The sequence below is a fragment of the Phalaenopsis equestris genome, unplaced genomic scaffold, assembly GCF_001263595.1.
Source record: "Phalaenopsis equestris unplaced genomic scaffold, ASM126359v1 Scaffold000002, whole genome shotgun sequence".
Classification (NCBI taxonomy): domain Eukaryota; kingdom Viridiplantae; phylum Streptophyta; class Magnoliopsida; order Asparagales; family Orchidaceae; genus Phalaenopsis; species Phalaenopsis equestris.
In genome coordinates, this window is record NW_018164444.1 from 42,809,753 (window position 1) to 42,828,137 (window position 18,385).

General features: G+C 32.4%; 1 protein-coding gene across 1 annotated transcript in view; it reads left to right on the top strand.

The window, feature by feature from the left end:
• Positions 1-5,903, top strand: part of LOC110033568 (AT-hook motif nuclear-localized protein 7-like) — a 32,409-nt gene extending 26,506 nt beyond the window's left edge. The window contains exons 3-4 of the mRNA XM_020737601.1: positions 5,095-5,256; positions 5,324-5,903. Coding sequence (XP_020593260.1) covers positions 5,095-5,256; positions 5,324-5,584 — 423 coding nt within the window. The 3' untranslated portion in view covers positions 5,585-5,903. The remainder of the gene's footprint in view (positions 1-5,094; positions 5,257-5,323) is intronic.
• Positions 5,904-18,385: the final 12,482 nt, after the last annotated feature.

Sequence of the window (18,385 nt, forward strand, 5' to 3'; positions counted from 1 at the left end):
ATTGTTGTTGTTGTGTTGTTATTGTTGTTGTAGGGTTTAACTCATGTTTCAGTTCAATGTAAGATTCAAGTTATATTTTATTTGATCGTAATTTAGTTATCAAGTGACATTAGGAGGGAGGTCCTATGCCCCCAATGAGACTGGATATAAGCTGAGAAGATGTTGATTGAAAAATGAGGTCAAGAGTGATAAATAAAATTATGATTTAGGAGATAATGATAATGTTGATGGGTGAAAAGAAGTTTTTTCTACATATGATGATTTTTTTGGTGATTAGTTTAATTTCCTTTAAAAATATTATATTTAAAATGTTTATAATATATTGAATTTTAAGTGATGGAGGTGTTGAAAACTTAAACTTAAACATCACTTTTGCTATGTTTATTATCGAATGATATATATATATATATATATATATCTATAAATAAATGTATGTATGTGTGTGTGTGTGCGCGCGCGTGCATGCATGCATGCCTTATGATGAGTTATTTACCACCGACAAAAATGCGGTGGATGCAATGATGAATTTTTAAACCTTTTCTTGGTGTCCCGCCCCCTTTCGTCAAATCATGCACTTAATAATGTTCCAAATTCTTACCACCGACAAAAATACGGTGGATGCAATGATGAATTTTTAAACCTTTTCTTGGTGTCCTGCCCCCTTTCGTCAAATGATGCACTTAATAATGTTCCAAATTCGTTAATGTTGAGTGTTCTGATTGCTTTCTTCAAATTTTGTAGATATGTTGCAGTATGAACGATGAACTTTACTGTAATTTTTCTCATGGATGTTTTGTTGGTTTTTTTGATGGCTTGGGATGATTATGTTTTTGATGGGTTGTTACTTTTGATTGTTTGTGGTGGACAATGAGTTGCATCTCATGATTCATCATCTTCATATAGGGCAAGTATATCACCGCCTTCATATGTACTTGATAAAATTCAAGAAAGGAGCATGATGAATCAGAGGAAAAAGAGTCTCTTAAGAAAGCTGTAGTCTTACATGTTATGTGTACAGACTATGAAAATGAAAGGCAAAATGGTGATTAATGATTTTTTTTAGTCATCCCTCTGATCATTTGTCTAAGAACGAATTCTTTGATTTGTTTTTTCTGGTTAAAAGTTCTAATTTCGACTTTTGCGCCTTAAATATAACAAAATATGTATGTTTTTTATATCTGGTAGTAGTTTTACTTAATAGATGTACAGACTATGAAAATGAAAGGCAAAATGTTAATTAATAATTATTTAGTCATCCCTCTGATCATTTGTCTAAGAACGAATGCTTTGATTTGCTATTTCTGGTTAAAAGTTTTAATTTCGATTTTTGTGACTTAATATAACAAAATATGCATGTTTTTATATCTGGTATAATTTATAAGCATTAATTTAGGTTATTTTTTTTTATAATTTTTATATTTTCTGTATTGTGAAAATTGTCATGGCTTTTAAATTTATTTTGTACTGTTTTTTTAAATCCCTTATAATAATTTCTTCTTCATAGGCTTTATTCATATTTTTTGGTTCTAATTTGATAATGGCTCTATTTTGTTATAGACAGCATGCTTATTAATATTTGTCGAAAGTTCTTTATTATCTTTTTTACCCTTTAATGATAATGTGTTGATGCGCATTTCTCGCCTACATATGATACAATAGTTGTGAACATTTTGGTTATGAAAACACTGCTTTTCTTTGAAACAAAAATGGTCCCATGTCCCTCAATTACACTGTGATTGGAAAATATTGGATTTGATATTGTTCTCTTAGCAATTATTTATATGGTTCGATGCTTATGACTTCGATTGTGTTCTTTTTCATAAGCCATTTCTCTGTTTCAGAATCATTGTAAATTAAATACCATACTCATTTTCACGCTGATCCTTGCTGCTTCTAAGAGGTCAACTAAACTCGTTTTCGGAAATTATGTTGTGTGAACCTTATAATTTTTGGCGGTACATTTTTTAAAAGCTGAAACTAAGTTTATATCAAATTTGACATATAGGACGACCTATGATTTATTATGTTGTTCCATCAACGATTACAGTGTGCGATTGTTACTTTTTCAAACTTAGACTGAGATAACTTGAAAAAAATACCAACCAGATCCGATTGCTCAGAAGATTTCAAAAGCTAGCAGCACAAAAGAGAATTTTAAAATAAATCCAAGGAGCTTAAACAAATGACTTGACTAGAAGAATTCTACGAAAAATGTATCATCAGTAAGCTGAGATTTCCACCAGTCTGATACTAACACAAAAAATGTCACAACATCCTAAGTGTTATCTAAAAATGAAGAATAATGATGTAAAGGTTTGAAAGATACTTGGGGTAAATGTAAAGGTTTATACCGAAACAATTTTTTGGCCGTGTTATCGAACTTCCCAACATTGGTAGTTTTTTTTTCCAGGGATTTGTTTGCTTAAATATTTTCAGCTAAAGCACAGGCAGAAATGAAGCACTTAATTTTTTATTTCATTTTGTTGATCATTGGAATTACCATTCTTGGTTTACCAGTTAGATTTTAGCTTGTTTTGATTAAATTCATTCGAAGAAACCTAATATGTTGGTCCTCTGATATGGTGATTCAATCAAAGTAGAGATACATGTTAACAATGCAAATTGTGTAGGATCAAGATGATGATCACAAGTAAGACGATAAATTTTACCCTCTTCCAGTAATGTCATCTTTTTGTTTATGATTATTTTGATTTGGGAAGGTTCCTCAAAGTGGAAAAGGCATCCTTCAATGGAAAATTTCTAAAAGACGTGGCTCTGTTGTTTGTAATTTCTTCTTTTACAGTATACTCATCTTCAATGGAAGCTTAATCTTCTTATGTCTGAGCTAGTGTGGGAGGATTTCGATCAAGGCAATGGATTCCTTCACTTACTCGAGGCTATCTGGTTGTTCATGATCAGGTTCTGGATTACTAGATTGTTGAGGTCTTTTTTCTCTGTTGCATAAATCTTATTATGCAGGTTCTAATGCTTGAGACATCCCTTCAATCTGTTCTAGAAGACATTAAAATTTCATCTTGATAATTTGATGATTGATCCTGAGAAAATTGTCGACCACATAGTCATTGAAACATTGAAGAGGAGAAAAATAAAATGATGCGATGCAAATGCATAATGAGCTAAACAATAAACAAGCAAAGGATTAATGCGTTGATAACAATTCTATGATTCAAGAAAAAAGGATATCAGGCAGCCTATCAATGATTACAATGGGTGATCTTCATTTTAAAATTCGAAAATAAAATCTCAAACTATGATAACTCAAGATAAATAAGCAAGTAGAACTAAAGGCTATGAAGATTGAAAGTAAGCACGGAGAAAGGAATTTAAAGTAGATTTGGTAAGTTTAAGCTTGAGACAATAATAAAGTTTGTATAAAAAATTTCTTACTACTACATGAGTAAATTTATTGTAAGTTTAGATTTTCACCAAGCTTTTGTAAATGCAATAAAGCAAAAGCTTTTAAAAAAGCTGATGGAAGGTCTTAATTCGTATTTAGAAAACAAGAACAATGAAGGAAAAGTATATAGATGCACAAAATAACTCACTATTATAATCTGTCTTGATGTGGGACTTCCCAACCTTGGAATTCACTTTCCAAGGATTTGAACAAAAGTACTATTTCATGGCAGTTTTTGCCAAGGCCTTGGGATTGCTTTTGCCTACGTTAAATTTGTGTTTTGGCAATCAACATCATAAAAGAAAAAGGAAAGAAAGAAATAAAGAAATAAATAAAAAGGGGGCATGGCCAAAGGGAGTGGGGACAACTCTTCCTTCCCTCCATCTTATACCATTCGCTAACCCAAATACTTCATATTGGCTCATGGCTTAATGACTTAAAATACACGAAAATAACATAATATCTCACCATCCATAAGAAAGCATTCACTCACAAGTACAACACAATGACTTTGGTTACAGAAATCTGGACTTTAACATGGTGATGATGGCTTTGATCTGGGGTGTAAACGAGGTGAGCCGGCCTCAACTTGTTCGATTTTTTATTTGTTTTTGTTCGGCTCGTGTTTGAAATAGCTCTTGAATAGCCTATTTGTGTTCGGCTTCTATTCAAACATATTTGTTCGGTTGAAATAATAATTTATTAATATTCAGATTTAATTTTTATTTTAAAATTTTCCATTATCACATTCGCATGGCCTGAATGCTCAACAAATCTCAATCAAAGCTAAATCGTGTAATAAGTGTGAGAAAAGTGAGGATTCATTATTTATAGAATTTAAGGTCGGTGCTATTAAGAATTTCACGATGTGGAATTAATGGTAGGGGGAGTGCGGGACCACGACGTGGCTGGAGAGGCGGGAGGGCTTTAATTTTTTCAGGCATTTACATACATGCCACGCAGTTCTTATGTATTTACAAAATCATTTGCATTCTTGAGGGAGAGTGAACCCACGAAGGCGCTAAGATACTAATTCAGGAACTGTTTTTTCTATTAATTACAGACATACCACCTAATTCTTATGTATTTACATATCCAACACAATATTTATTTTGATTTACAATGCTTATTAAAATTTTTTAAAAATTAATAAAATAGAATATTTTTCAAATATAATGTAAAATTTTAATATATAATTATTATTCTAATATCATCTACTTATTATTTAATTAATTTGAACTAAATTGAGACGAACACGAATGAACAAATCTTTGTTCGTGTTCGTAAATTGTGCTAAAAAAAATTTTCGTGTTTGACTTATTTTCTTAACGAACTAATTGATTACTGAACACTAGCTGTTCACGATCAACGGGCTTTTTTGACAGATCAACGAGCTTTTTTGGTAGCACTACTTTGATCATTATGTGCCGCATCTAAAGTTTGTCTAAATTATCATTTTCCTTGGAAAGGCTGTGATATGTGTTACGAAAACTGTTTGCCTTGAATTCTTGATAGGCATTATTGGATTCATTTACATTCTTCCTAAACTGTTACCATGGGAATATGCTGGATATCGTACCACAGACTATCCTTAGATCATTTAAAAGGGATAGTGAGAATAATGATGATGATATATAGTCAACATTCTTTTATTGTAAGACGTTTTGTTGTTGCAGGGTCGGTTCGAGATAATCTCTCTGTCAGGCTCTTTCGTGCTCACGGAACATGACGGTACCTGTAGTAGAACTGGCTGCATGAGCGTGAAACTGGCGGGAACTGATGGTCATGTTGTTGGCGGCATAGTAGCTGGAATATTGATGGCAGCAACTCCTGTTCAGGTACTTCACTCTTTTGTTTGGCTGACAAACTCATTCTATTCCATAATATGTTTTTACTTGTTCTCAGGTAGTGGTGGGTAGTTTTCTTGCCAAAAAGAAGCCAAAGCCAAGGCCAAAGTCGGCACCCGTTACTCATGAGCCCTCGTTAGCTATGCCCCAGATGTCTGGATTTAATCATACATTTGCGTTGTGCCCACCATCTCAGGCATCCTCCAGTGATTCTGATGATGATCGGGGGACTCCTATAAATCATAACAGTGGGTATTGCAGCAACTCCAACTATCAGTTTCAGGGCCAGCCTTCCTATTCTGTGGGATGGATTGGTTAACAAGGCACGCCTGAGTTCTTAGTTTTCAGATTATATAAGGTTGGCAATGAGAGCATATTGGTAGGTTTTATAAATCTGTGAATGATCAGGCTAATGTGATCAGGGATATTTCTGCTGAATGATGCTCTGCTGCACGACGCAGTCAGGTTGTTCAATTCAAACCTTTTGTAGTTGCAAGTTAAATATGCTTTAATTTTGCTCAATCTTGGTTTGATTTGATTTGGCAAGTTTATGTTTTGTTTGGTGGGTTTATGTTAAACCTGACGGAGTTCATACTGAACCATACCGGTTCATCATAGTGGACGTGGTGAATTTGCAATTAATTTGATCAGTTTTAAGGAACCTAGCGAGTTCATGTTTGAGTTTGGCCAATGTGTTGCATCTATACTGAGTCAGGATGACTATGTTTGAAACATAATTTTGAGATATTTTTCCGTACATGTACTCTCTTAAACTTCTCGCATCTTTGAAAAATTCAAGAGATATGAATAATGTTATTATTTATTAAAAAACAAAAGAATTTAATAAGATCTACATACATGCCACTCAATTCCTAAATGTTTAAACATCTAGCATCTAAATTTCAATATATCTATATATATAACTTTTTAAATGTTAAAGGTGGTATTTTTTGATGTGATATAAATGATTTGTGTGATATAAACATAAAAAGTTAAGGATAGATATTGGATATGCAACTAAATAGGTATTGGGTGATATGTATGTAACTGTCCAAAACATTTGTGAGAATTTGTTTTACGTGATGAGTGATGAGTGATGAGGCTCTCAATTTGTTGACGACATTGCTTTGATTGGGTGTACTTGTTAGCATCCATAAAAGCCTATAAATAGATGTAGAAGGGATGATCATTTGAAGATGGGTGCTTCTACTTGTCAACTTTTTCTAAATCACCTGGCAGCTCTTGTTCAGACTTGTATTTTTGAACAATTCAATAAAGAAAATTAAAGATGCGCCCATACAGGAATTGCTTTGAGTATTCTCAAGCTGAAGGATTGGTTGAGCCATTGATGGAGAATTTTTTTTTTTTTTTAATTTTCTTATCCTTATTAATACTTATTAATACTTATTAATACTTGCCCAAGGCCTTCTGAATTTTGTCTACTCTCATTTTAACTTTCTTGTTCATTCTTTTTAAACTCTCTTTTTGTTTTTGCTCGACCAATTTGTTACATAGCAGCTACCTTAAAAAAGTCCTTAAGCTTTCGAGGATTGTGAATAAACTCATAGTTCAATGATTAGACCTTCACTTACAAAAATTATGCATCTCGTCTATTCTTTTAGGGACAAGATGATACCAGAGTTAACCAAACAACAACGAAAATTGACTATTATTACAAAATTCAAATAGTAATTTACAACCAAGGAAGCTAGAAATAAAAAATTGCAAGAAATGACAAGCCTAACTTGAGTTTAGGTGGATCTCAGGATGGTGGTGGTGATTAACGAGGTTTTGGACCCTTAGAGAGGCAGCAAAAGGTGGCTAATGGGGTGCAAAGTGTGGCAACAACAAAGGGTGTTGGTTGCAGTGAGGGGAAGGTGTGAAGCTACATGAACAACAAGTATGGTGGCTGTCCTAGGTGGTGGCAATGAGAACGAAGGCTTGACAATGAGGGAAATATTGTATAATGACTGTTCTAGGTGGCGACAATGAGAGGGAATGATGGCGCCAGTCATAAGGGGATGCTGGGAACTGCAGGACAACAAGAGGAAGGCTCTCCGCGATAGCGACAATGAGAAAAGACGACTAGAATTGAAAATTGTAGTGAAAACAAAAATGAGTTGTGTTCGGGGGCGGCTCTAGTAATGAAGAGTCATCGAGACTGATGTGGGGATAGGTAGAAGGGTATTTGGAATATAATCACCACCTCATGTGTGAGATACAACTAGAGCACCACTCAAACCAGTGGTTACAAATCGCGAATGGAATAGAGAAATGTTGGGGGTTGTCCCAAACAAACCTATGCAAAAATTAACAATCCAAACACGAATACAACACATATATAACAAAGTACTCGAAAGGAAGGAAGGATAAAGTGAAACTCTCTAAAAAGCAGAATGAAAAAAAAAATTTGTCACCCAATTCAGTTTTCTCGTGATTGCAGGAGCTACGACTTACATCCCACACCACAAGAACTTCACTATTCAAGTTCCAAGGATGGATAGAAACCCAAAATCCTAAATAATGATGAGTTGTATTTTTATAGAGATCAACTTAGACTCTTGCTATGACATATTATATGTTGAGAAATTATAGATATTACAAGTTTTATAGATTGTCTCACATTCTAATCATGTTGAATTATCTTGTTGAGTAGTATAACTTCAGTCTCATATATAAGGGAGAAAATTTCATGGGGAGTCACATTCCTCATACATCTAATCTCAATGAAAACTATTAAAAATGAGATAATTTTTTTATTTAAATCAGGTGTGAATGATTAACTAATAAAATAAGATTAAAAATTAAAAGTCTCTCCCTTTTTTCCTTGAAGAGTCAAAAATAGGGTGGATGTTTAAGATAAGATTGACCACATTTGCAAAAAATAAAAATGTATATATACACTCTGGAGTAGACAAATATTTTGTTTTTCTCCATCCTATGGATATAGAGTTAACTTTTAAGTATTATGTTCCTTCCAAATACTTTTTACAATAAGTTTTTATTGACCTCACCTTTAGTTAAACAAATTTAATTAGACCTCTAATTCCCCTCCAAGGCTTATGAATCTTTGCAAGTGCCTCTAAGTGGCTTGTTGGTTCTAATCTGGTTGACTCAAATCTCTTCGCATAATTCTAGGAGAGTTGATTACACCCTAGCTCAATATATGCAGTTAGGAAGTTAATAGAAAGTTCACCTTGAAACTTAGGGAGCCGAAGTTTAATTTGAGCAAACTGGCTTAATTTATTGATGCTTATCTAACTTACTTGGCTACCGATGAACCCAAAACTAAACTAACCTAAAACTAAAACCAAAATAAAGCTATATTAAACATAAGACTATAATTTAAATTATATCAAACATAAAGTATAACCTAAATAAATTATACCTAAAGGTTAATTAAATCCTAAATATTAATTAAATTTAAACCAAACCCAAAACTTAATTTATCCTAAAACTAAATCCAAACTAAAATAGAAACTAAAAAATAACTAAAATTAATTGAAACCTAGACCTAATTCTAAACTATAACCTAAACTATTGTAAGTTAAAAACTAAATTAAACACTAAATTCAATTCAATCTTCAATTAAACCTAAACCTAATCCATCCTAGTCTAAATTTTAAATTAAAATAATCTAACATAAAGTCTAACCTAAGAAAACTATGTTAAGTTTAACCTGAATTAAAACTTAAAGCTAATTTAAAGTAAAACCCAACTTAATCAAACCTAAAACTAAGTTAAACATAACACATTAATTAGACCCAATCAAAACTAAGATTATCCTTTCTAAAACTTAATCTAATTCAAACCTAAACCAAATATACGAAAATAAATATAGTTTTAACCAAACTAAACGTAAATTAAAGTGAACTTAAGTTGAATCCAACCTAAATTTAACTCAATTTAATCATAAGCTAATTCTAAAGCTAAATTCAACTTTAAATTGAATAGAAAGAAAAATAAACCTAAAACTAAACTTACACTAATAAGAAATTTTGATTTCAAAGAACTCAACTTTCGCTCCAAAGCGCTCTCTGTTGATTCTCTAGATCCTTATAGAGTTTCATTTTTTTTTTCATTTTCTCTAGCTTATTTTGCTCACTTTTCATCTGATCTTTTGTGCAGACTTGAAGATCAGTAGCCTCATGATTGACACAACTTAACCAGTTGATGGAGATCCATTGCACTCTAGGGTTTTTGGTTCTCTGAGCCTAATTGTTCCTCCTAAACCTTACTCCTTGAAGGACGCTTTAGCAAGCAGTTTAATTAGTGGGAAAATTTTCTTTGTGCATGCATCATATATCTGAGAACATTTTTATCTAAATGATCAGATGCATCATTCAAAAAATAATATATAACCCAAAGGAAAGAAATATTACCTTAAAATGGATCTAATAATTTGAATTTGAAAAAAATTCAAGCTTTTTTGGTTTTTGTAGTTGGATTTTGGTGATTATTACAGTGTTAATAAAGTGGTATTTTGGTTGTATTAAAGTTTTATTGAGGTGTTATTGTGGTGTTATTGATGTAATGTTGGTGCAATTCCGTTATGTTTTTATGTGGTATTATCTTGATGTTATTGCAGTGTTATTGTCATGTTACTTAGTATTATTACCAGATTACTATAGTGTTATTGTGATACTATTGTGGGGTTATTGTGGTATTATTTGAGTGGTATTTGATGCGGGTGGATTTAGTGTGTTAATTTTGCAAATATTTTTTAATGTTATAAAATACACACGATATATACAATAGCGAATAAGCAAATTAATCCTACCAAAATAACACAAGTATCAAGTATACGTATCTTTAAACTATTGTGATGTTAATTTTGCAAATATCTTTTAAAAATCTTTAAACTGCCAAATTCCTTTTTTAAGATAACACAAGTATACGTATCACTTAAGTAATAAAGGACTCTAATGGAGTCCTAGATATCGATCTCACAGGGAAGTTGGAAATGCCTATAACTAAATTGTTAAGATTATAAAGTAAAGTACAATTTTTAAAGCTAAAAAAAGTAAAGTGCTGAATTTGAATATTAAGTAACAAGTGAATGTTAATTAAAATGAAGTTGAATTTGAATATTAAGTAACAAGTGAATGTTAATTAAAATGAAGTTGAAAGACAAAGTTAACTAAACTAAATGCTAAACTTTCAACAGTAAACTTACGAAAATCAAACTAAATTTTTGTAACGAAAAGTTCAAATTTAAGAAAGCATCCTTCACCTTTACAATGAGTATATGGATTGTTAAGAAATTAAAATTAAGAAATTAAAGAATATTTTGCTGAGTTTATATATAAAAACTATTTTGTGCTAAATATGAGTAATCATATCATTTACCCTCTTCCGAGTGCATAAAGAACATTGACTAATCCAGGGTTTGGTACCTAAGGTTAGGCTGGGAGGATACCGACTGCCACTCTAGAGCTCCCACTACTCCGTCACCTGAGGGCTAACAATCTCGCATCAGTTTCCAATCAATTGGATCAAATTGGGGATTTTAATCTGTCATCATAAAATCTTCAATTCTACATCCAACAAAGTATATTTACCTATTTATTTGCACCCAACCCCATGGATGAAATACTCTCCCATAAAATCAAACGTGATTCCTCCCCATGTTATAGAAATCATAACACTTTTGGAACATATGTTTCTCAACACATTTTAGCATTTCAATTGGCCAGATCGAAAAGTAAATGAAGATCGGAGTTCAAATCATCACAAATTATTAACATTTAAAACCAAATAAAACAAAATCAATTCTTCACAAAACTATATCTCAAAGTAGGGAGAAGGATAAATAAGACTACTCAGAATTTATGAGAATGATACGACAAAACACAAATTACATATATAAAAACAAGTTTACAAAATAAAAGAAATAAGAGACACAACTTAGCTCACAATCCCTCTCAAGCAAATCCCTAGAAGTTCTCTTCAAGCCTTTCTCTCTTTACAAGAACTCTCAATTCTCTCTTAGAAGTGCAATGAAGAAGAAATCTCTCACCTTCCCCCTCCTCTTACAATCCTTGTAGAAAATATTCAAGCCCTTGACTTTCTCTCTCTCTCTCTCCCTTGCCTTCTTCAAAAATCCCTCACACACCTTCTCTTCAAGCCCTAGAATTCCCTCTCTTTTATTAGAGGTTGCCTCCCTCCAAAAAGAATTCAAATTTCCCTCCAAAATTTTGTTCAAAAGTCAACTCGTTTGAATTCAAAAGTTACGTCCATTGATCCAAGAGACATATCCCTTCATAAAAGAACCTTCCAAAGTGTCTAAATGCACTGAATTACTCGAATGGGTGTTTAGAACAAGTGTCCCTTTAAAAATTCATGCAAAATTCATCTCGCACCGCCTTAATCCGCAAAAAGACATCCCTGGCGCATCTGGCGCCAACTCACTGTCAAATGACGCATATGGCGCCAATGTGGCGCATTAAGCGCCAGTTGACTGAAGACCGTACTGCTCTGGGTTTTGGTGCATTTGGCACCAATCCGGTGCCAATCCGGCACATCATGCGCTAATCTGGCACATCTTGGGCCAGAATTCAAAAATTCGCTGTTTTAGCTCCAAATTTCGTCCTTTTTGCTACTTTTGCTCCAAATGCCTAAAATTGATTTACCTGCAAAAAAAAAAATGAAAATAACCTTCTTTAAAGTGCAATATCACCAAAAATAAGCATAAAACATATACTTAAAACTACATATTTTTTTAGTTTATTAAAATCCCCCAACCTTAAATGTTACTTGTCCTCAAATGACACTTTTATACATAAAAGCATATGACTTAGGATAGAGACTAACTTATAACTTCTATACTAAATAAAATAGCAAAATTTAAGAAAAACCTTTAATAACTTGGGTTCAAATTCTAAGTCTAAGAGTACTTAGTAGTTAATTTTAAGATTTCTGAATCTCTATTTATTTTAAGAAGAATTACAATTTGTGATATCAAAGATATTTAGAATATTCATATGAAAAAAACTTCATGAAAACTTTACTAATAAAGCTACTAATAATCCAATATAAGTTTAGAAAATGTAATAAAGCTTTTTCTTTAAGTTAATGCAAGTGAAGCCAATTTTTTTATTAGGCATCTCCTCAAGCTTCTCCTCACTTATTTTTTTTTCTTTTATTTTTCTTTTATTTTTCTTTTTCTTTTAGGATCTTTTCAATCCTTTTTTTTTTTTCTTTTTCAAGTGAGGATTACTATATCTGGATAGTCTTTAATAGTTTTGAACTTCACTATCCTCTTCTTATAGTCAAAACTCCTTACCTTTCTTCACTTTATAAATTCATATTAGCTTATGATTTTCATAAAGTCTCATTCCTTTATTCTTACATGAAACTCTAAAATTTGTAATACTTCAAAAATACAAATTTCTTTACTTTAAATAAAAAAACTTAGTATTATCTTATCATACCAAATATCTTTAACTTTAGAATTAAAATTTATTATTAAAAATTTTTACGTAAATTTACCATAATATTCATAAAAATAATTATAGTCATTTTAAGTTAAATCTTAACATCCCAAGTCATGTTAAATAATTTTTTTTAAAAAAATATTATTACTTAAGAACAAATAAAATTTAGTTTACTTCTTTTTAAAAGAAATATTTCTTCCGCCCAAACATAAGTTCTTATGTATTTTAAAAATGTTCTAGCATAAAGTTTAGTTGCTGAAAGAAAACAATAAATGCATGAACATACAAACTAATATGTAGAGGATTTCTGACTATGAAACTGGGCTCTGGTTTACTGCAAGTACTAACTTTAAAAATACATACAGACTTTAAAACATTAAATGAGTCAGAATATATTTTAAAGAATTTGCTGAGAATTAAAAGCAAAAATAAAAATTGAAAATACTAAAAATGCAGAAAAAGTAAAAATCTACAGTTACTATTACAATTTTAAGTTCATAACACAAAATAAAAGTTTTTACTACAACAATTTCAAATGCTAACCAAATAACATCTTAACCAAATAACATCCAAATAACATCTAATCAACATAACAAATAAACATACTACCAAACAAATAAACTAACTCCAGAAGATATCAATCTTCATCACCTTCCTCATCACCATCATCATCATCATCATCATCATCTTCTTCTTCTTTTCTTCATGAATAGGAGCATAAGGAGTGAAGCTGGGGCAAGTAGGAAATTCCACTTTGTATTCATCCCTAAGATATCTCACCATAACATATTTAAAAGCTATATCATGTTGAATTCTCCTTTGTTGATACTCATCATTATAAGCATTTTTCGCTCCAATCTCTCCAATCTGGTTCTGAATATTTACTATATCCAATTGTTGAATCATGAGTTGGTCCATAATGTTTTCTAGTGATGAAGGGCGAGAAGTAGATGCCCCTCCATCTAATATAGAGGGTCTATCACTTCGTCCACCCTTAGATTCAACAAATGATTCAACTCTCTGAATCATATGCTTCCCAATAGAATTTTGTGGTTGTAGTCTTTACTCATTTCTATGGGACTCTACTCCTGATTGCTCACAAAGAGTGAAAATCAAGGCAGGGTAACCCAAACCACTAGTTGTAGAGCACTTAGCTATGCTCCGTGCATGATGAACTATGAGAGCACCAACATTTATTGCTTTCATATTCTGAATGCAATAGTTCAATATAGCTCTATCCTCCGTTATATCGGTCAGATGATTTGTTGGTAGTAATTTAGCAGAAATGAAGTGGTGTCATACCTTTGACTGAATAGTCAACATGGAAGCGAAGATATTAACTATCTTATTATTTTTAATCCTCCATTCTCCTCTTCCATCAGTCAGAAAGGCAATCACTTCATCCAGTGATGAATCGGTCATCACGAATGCAGCGTATTTGTCATGAACTACATTCCTTAACCCATAGAAAAGCATTGATCCTTTCTGCACTAAACTTTCGAATCATTGGCACAATCGCTATTGCAGTGAAGTAGCAAAATCGTTCCCAATTTCTGACAAGGATCAACATATCGATCTTGCCACCCGAGTTTGCAAATGCTCGCTCCTGAATCAGTTTTTGTGATTCTATTCGAGTGTTATAACTGTGTTGGGCCTTCAAATTAACAAATCTTCTTGCTTCCAAAATCATCTGATGACTTTCTCTCTTCACTCGTGGAGTCATTTGAAATTCTACTAAAATCCAGATAAATTTCAAATAAATTACAAAATAAAAAATCTAACTCCCTAAGTAAGATTATTTGGTAAGAAACTTTTCACCAAGAGTTTTCTTCAAGTTTTTTCATCAAAAATCCCAAATTTTAGATTTTCCAAAATGTAGGAAAAATCCATGGTGAAAATAAAAAATTTCTAATTTAAAGTGAAGATCTTACCAAGAGAAGATTAAATTTACATTTTTTTAGCCTTCGAATTCTTCTCTATCGCGCTCAATGTGAAACCCTAGGTCAAGGTTTGGAGGTAGGAGACGACCCAAGCAGTGAAAATGGATTTTTACAGTGCAATTTCATGATTTTTAAGCAATCTGGCGTTTTCGCGAATTTTGCACATCTTGCGCTAAATCAAGTGCATCATGCGCCAACTCTCTGTAAACCGACGCATCATGCGCCAACGCCTTAATTTTTTCAGATTTCATTTTATGTGAAAATATGCTCCATACCGCTTTACATCTACCTCTAATTATCTCAAATGAACCTTTATAAGAATGACTAAGGAGTTGCCCCTTAGAAGCTGTCGGTCGCCGGAATCGGAATCTCATCGCCCGCTTTAGAAAGACATTTTTAATTTACGTATATATTTAAGTTTATAAAAATAGGAAATCAAATTGATCCCATATCTTTCATAGTTTAAGTGAATGAGCACTACACCTGAAGCTATGTATCTATCCCGAAAGATAAACACAAGATTTGTGGGTGAGGCTCGATCAAATAAACTAGGAAATATATGACAATCATTTGGTCTATGAAAACCATTTTTTTATAAGCCGACAAGTTCTCCTATTTAATAAACAAGTCCTCCTATTTAATATAAAAAGTTAAATAGGATTTATATTAAGCTGGGTTTGTAAAATTTTCCTATAAGGGCAAACCCTTATAGTTAATTACATCTTAGATAACTGAAGTCACCTAAGAAAACTCTCGATAAAAATTAGGGGATATTTTCTTCAAAGAGTTCAAAGGAATATGACTTTCCAACGAAATCAGACAAAGAGGTGTGAAAGGGGAATGACTCAAATTTGGAACATTTATTATGGAATCCAAAGGAAGAAGAACTAGGAGATGTCACAGATCATGAGGAGAACCATAGTGACTTCCGAAGCTATCCTGTGGCTTGGTTTCAATTTTGAGGAGAAATACTTAGATGTTCCATCCTTCCAGTTTTATTAATTAGGGCTTACATTCGTGTGAAATGATCACACAAATAGCCTGGAAGATATGAGGATTTAGGTCGTGAAGAACGACAACCTCGGAATCCTAAAACGAGTTAGAGCTTATATTGTGTAGCAGAGCTGTACAAAATCCTAAAGATAAGTTGAGGATTTATGTCACACTAGGCAGACAACTTAGAAGTCCTATGGCTTGGTTGTTTAATTCTAAAGAAATAATGTTTTAGCTGATGTAGATATGTTTTGCTGTTGAAGATGGTCGTGCTGCCCATAATGCTAGCTCCAAGCTCCTCATTGTGGAGAGATTAAGTTTTCTAATGTGTCAAGTTTTGATGTCAAATCAAATGTCCTAAGGTTATAGTTATTTAAATATTATGGGGGATGTTGAAGTTGATTAGAGCGATATCAGTTAGGATTCTACGGTTCCCTCGTTCCGACACCACTATTTTCTTTCAAATTCACTTAGTCCAAATGAATTTACTAAACTTAACTTAATGAATTCCGTACTTTCATATAGACTGTAGGAAATCTCATTAGCAACCGTAGGTTACTGATCCCGACTGTTTATATGCAACAATATAATAGTGTATTTGATTATATTTTTCACTTATCTTTCTTTACTTTACAATAATACCAAAAACTTGATCCTGAGAAAATAAGAATTTGACTTTTTAACTTAAAATATATATTGGGATACTACACAAGTATATGTATCGTTATCAAGTAATATAGGACTTTTTGATTTAACCCCGAATATCGAACCCATAGGGATCGTTCACAGTATGTGATAATTAAAGTAACCAAACTTTCTACTTTAAAAAGATAAATACTTAAACTATAGTTTTTTATCACAAGAATGAAATTTGAACTCTTTTTGGTATTTTTAATGTTTGAAATAAAAACTTACTAAAGATAACTTGAGTTTAGTTTAAGTTTTTGTAGAAGAAAAGCACTAAATATGAAAATATCTTACTCCATATCTTGAATCGGTAATAAGTATATGAATTATGTTGTGGAAGTATTCAAATTATGTTGTGTCAAATAAGAGCAATATTATTTTTTACCCTTACTAGAGATGCTATAAAGAACATTCACTAATTTAAAGTTTGAATAGTTCTGACAATCGGTTACGCAAGGAAGATACTAGCTCTCACTCTAGAGTTCCCTCGGTTCCCTCCACCTAGGGGCTAACATCTCGTATCAAAACCTAAAATAATAAAGCAAGTTGGAGGCTTTAGTCTGTCACTCTAAAGTCTTCTAACCCTACACCCTTCAAAGATTATATCCCTATTTATTGCACTCAATCATATGAACTACATTCTCATTCATACAATCTCATGTGATTCTTTTCAATTGTTGACTGAGACAATACCATCCCGGTTCTTACATGTTCTTAACATCTAGATGGGTTAGATCAAGAAGAAAATGAAGTGCATGAAATTAAATCATCACAACTTCTTCCAACATTAAAGATTAATACCCTCCACAACTTTCATCCAACACTTTATATACTTATCATTTTAAGGAGAATGATAAAGAAAACTACTCAGAATCCATGAAGAAAACAAAACCAAACTTTAATTTAAAAGTAGAAATCATTGTTAAACCAACAAGAAGTCTCAATTAAAACCAAAAGCAGTTTAAAACAAATATAAAAACTTATCTCAAATCCTCCACAAAATTCTTGAAGTTCCTTTGAATCTCTTCTCTCTTACAACACTCTTAACTCTCAAATTAAAGCTATAAACAAAAGGAAAATAAATTTTTGGTACCTGAAATTTTCTTCAAAAGCTTCTCCACAAACTTCTTCAAGAACCTTTCAAAACTTCTTAAGATTTTTCGGGACTCGCCCTTCAAAAAGTCTCAACTTCTTTCTTTTATAATTTTTCAAGAGGTGCCTTGGTATCTCTTCAAAATGTGTCTTGATTTGATGATTTACCAAGGGATGTCTTCTTTCACAAGTTCTTTAATTATATTTTCGTCCATGGTGGTTATAACCACCCCTTTTAGGTGCCTTAAATGTCTCTTCAAAATTTGTCAAAATAAATTAACCCGTCAAGTTACTGTCACTGGCACTTAAGCACAGGGTCTCTGACACTGAGACACAACCTTCTCTGTTTCACCGACGCTTAAGCGCCGGATTTGGCGCTTAGGCGTCAAAATACTTTTGCACCATTTTTGCATTTTTGCTCCAAATTGATCCTTTTTCACTCAATTTAGCATTTTTCACCTTTTTACTTGTACCTGAAAGAAAAACCAATAAATACGTTCTATTAAAGCACACTATCCAAAAAATAGGAATAAAATATGTCTAAAAACATTGTGTATTTTAGGTGTATCAAAGTCCCCCAAACTTAAAATGTTACTTGTCCTCAAGTGACACTTCAATCTTTAAAAACCAAATAAGTATGATTATGCATATGAGTTTGTTTAAGAGTTTTGTCAGCACTTTTTGGTGTGGGGTTTGCCCGTAAGAAGCCGTCGGTCATCGGAATTGAAATCCCATTGCCCGCTTCGGAAGGACGTTTTTTTTAAAAATTTTAGTTTTGAAAAAGATGAAGTCAAACTGACCCCATAATTTTCATAGTTTAGATGAAAGAGTGCTTTACCTCAAATACTGTATCTATCCCAAAGGATGAACACAGGAATTGAGGGTGAGGCTCGATCAAATAAACTAAAGAAAGTTATGACATCCATTTTGGTCTGCGAAACCAATGTATTGGCCGACAAGTTCCCCTATTTA